At 42.1% G+C, this 2,324-nt stretch overlaps 1 protein-coding gene across 1 annotated transcript in view; it reads right to left on the reverse strand.

The window, feature by feature from the left end:
* roraa (RAR-related orphan receptor A, paralog a) overlaps positions 1-2,324 on the reverse strand; it is a gene marked incomplete in the record, with an annotated part of 190,739 nt that overhangs the window by 12,238 nt on the left and 176,177 nt on the right. The window contains 2 exon segments of the mRNA XM_035664641.1: positions 1,399-1,422; positions 1,425-1,539. Of these exon segments, the coding sequence (XP_035520534.1) occupies positions 1,399-1,422; positions 1,425-1,539 (139 nt within the window).

Below are 2,324 nucleotides of genomic sequence, written 5' to 3' on the forward strand. Positions count from 1 at the left end.
TGTATGTGTGTGTTTGTCTAAGCACAGTGGAAAGCGAGTGGAGCGACGCAGAGGAGAGTGCAGGCAGATGGGCTCTGGTGTGTTGAGTGAAGGCAAGAGTCACCTTCGTCTGTCCTGAGTGCGCGTGTATATGTGCATGCGTGTATGTGCACGTGAGAATGTGTGTGGCTATGCAATGGTACTCGCAAGTGCTAATGTACTTCTGTGTTCATTCACATTCATGAATATGTATGCATGTGTATGAACTGAATTTAAGCAAAGTAGTGTGCATAAAGATGTACCAGCCTCTTTTGCATGTATGTTCAGGTTTTCACTTGTCTGTGTGCATTCCTGTGTGTGTTTTACAAAAAAAAAACCCACAAAACAAAAAAAAACATAATAGATCTGCTCTGTTCTGACATAATCTCCTCAGCTCAGCCCAGTGTGGGCCAGCCCAGTCTGGACCAGTTTGGAACAGCAGGAGCCCTCCAGCACACATCCCCACCTGTGTGCTCCCATTACTGCATCTCAGCTGCAGCAGCACTAATGACAACCTGTAACAACCTCCTATTTCATCAAACCTAGTTTCTATCAAAGCAACAAATTAGTTTCACAGACAAAGCACTCACCTGCTACTGGCAAACAATGAACACGGACTGACGTCTTAACATGTGTTCATGTCACAATTTTCTTAGGATATGTCATTTCTCTCTGAGAATAATGGCAGTCATTATCTGTGTGTTTTCTTTGTCTCAACTAAGATAATATACAGAACCACATCAACATAGAACAATTAATAAAAACAAGCGAATAACAATAATGACAAACAGTACAAGTTTATCATTAACACGCACAGTTGTTAATGGCAACTGAAAGGCTGCTAGCTAGCTAAGCTGTTTCAACAGTTATGTGTGTTTTTTTCCAACCCAAAAAAGTTGCAGTTCCAAGAAGATGCTGACCACAGTAGTTTACAGCAAAGATCTTGTGACAAGCACATTTCAGAAAAAAAATCAGAAAGTACAGAGAAAAATGGGTAGATAATGCAAATAAGCTGCTGATCAGTCCCTCTAAGTAAGTAAAAAAAAAAAGAAGCACTACATAGTGGTTGTAATGTAAATTGTATTGTATTTTATGTAATTGATTTTATCCCCATTATTCATTCTTTTAATTTAAAAATAAACAGATACATTCCTGGATTTTTCTCATAGCAAATAGCGGGCCCTAAATATATTAAATATATTGATCCCCATGAGGAATCTTCTTTCTCTCCTGGAAGGTCAGAGTCCACAACAGCAAGCCTGAAGCACTTGTCTAAAGGAGCTTCAGCAGTGCAGATTCTGGCCCACACAGGGGCTTGAACCTGGGCTCCTCACCATGGCACCCTGCTGTATCCACCCACCTCTTCCATCAAGCACTTACCATCTCGTGACATGCCCACGGCAGGCACTTCTGCAGCCGGCAGTGCTGGCAGCGGTTGCGGCTGGTGCGGTCGATCAGGCAGTTCTTCTGACGGGGGCAGGAGTAGGCTGCATTGCTCTGCTGACTCCTCCTGAAGAAGCCCTGCACAGGAAAACGGGCATGGAAACACCTCGGGTTACTGGACAAACCATGTTCTGGGAGTGAAGGATCAATTCATAATGTCTTCATAATGTTTTAATGCTAAAAAATTCATTACTTATTTAAAAGTGAGTTGTTTCCTAGCGGTTATATTCTTATTATACTTCTGCCAAAGAGATTAGATAATAACACTACTGTGATGGTATTTTCTTGGCTGTACCATCTGCCATTCAGAGAGCGCTGTATTTCACCAGTGTGTACAGCAGGAGGGTGGTGTGTTTGGGTAGGACTGATAACAGTGGATGGTATTTTTCTTCAGTGGGGTTATTAGTGTTGATTAACGCAGCACTGGCATGTGCAGTGCTAAAGGATTGCGAATGCACACCGACTGGATTCCTCATCCTTTGACTTAATGAATTGATTCCAGCACATCATTAACATGCCCCACTCTACTGCTCCATACACATATGTCTTAATTAGCTGCTCATTGGCTGTTTAATTACAAGAAAACAGCTGACAGCTGCCAAGTTGCTTTATAATGGAAGCCATTATGGAAACAGGCTATAACTGCCAGTGACAAGCAGCACTCTTTAATAATGCTATGATTTATGGTCCAAACTTTTGTACTCGCACATATCATTAAAGGCCTCTCTGCCTTGGACTAATTAGCAATCATTAAAGATAGATTTCAGCAGTTTATTCTTTAGTGTTTTGTTCCTTGCAGCTCCTGTGTGAGGGAGAGGAGCACTGGGAAGAACAGCTGAAAGGAACCTCTCTCTCTCTCTCTC

The sequence above is a fragment of the Morone saxatilis genome, unplaced genomic scaffold, assembly GCF_004916995.1.
Source record: "Morone saxatilis isolate NCDOM2014 unplaced genomic scaffold, NCSU_SB_2.0 Contig2, whole genome shotgun sequence".
Taxonomy (NCBI): Eukaryota; Metazoa; Chordata; class Actinopteri; family Moronidae; genus Morone; species Morone saxatilis.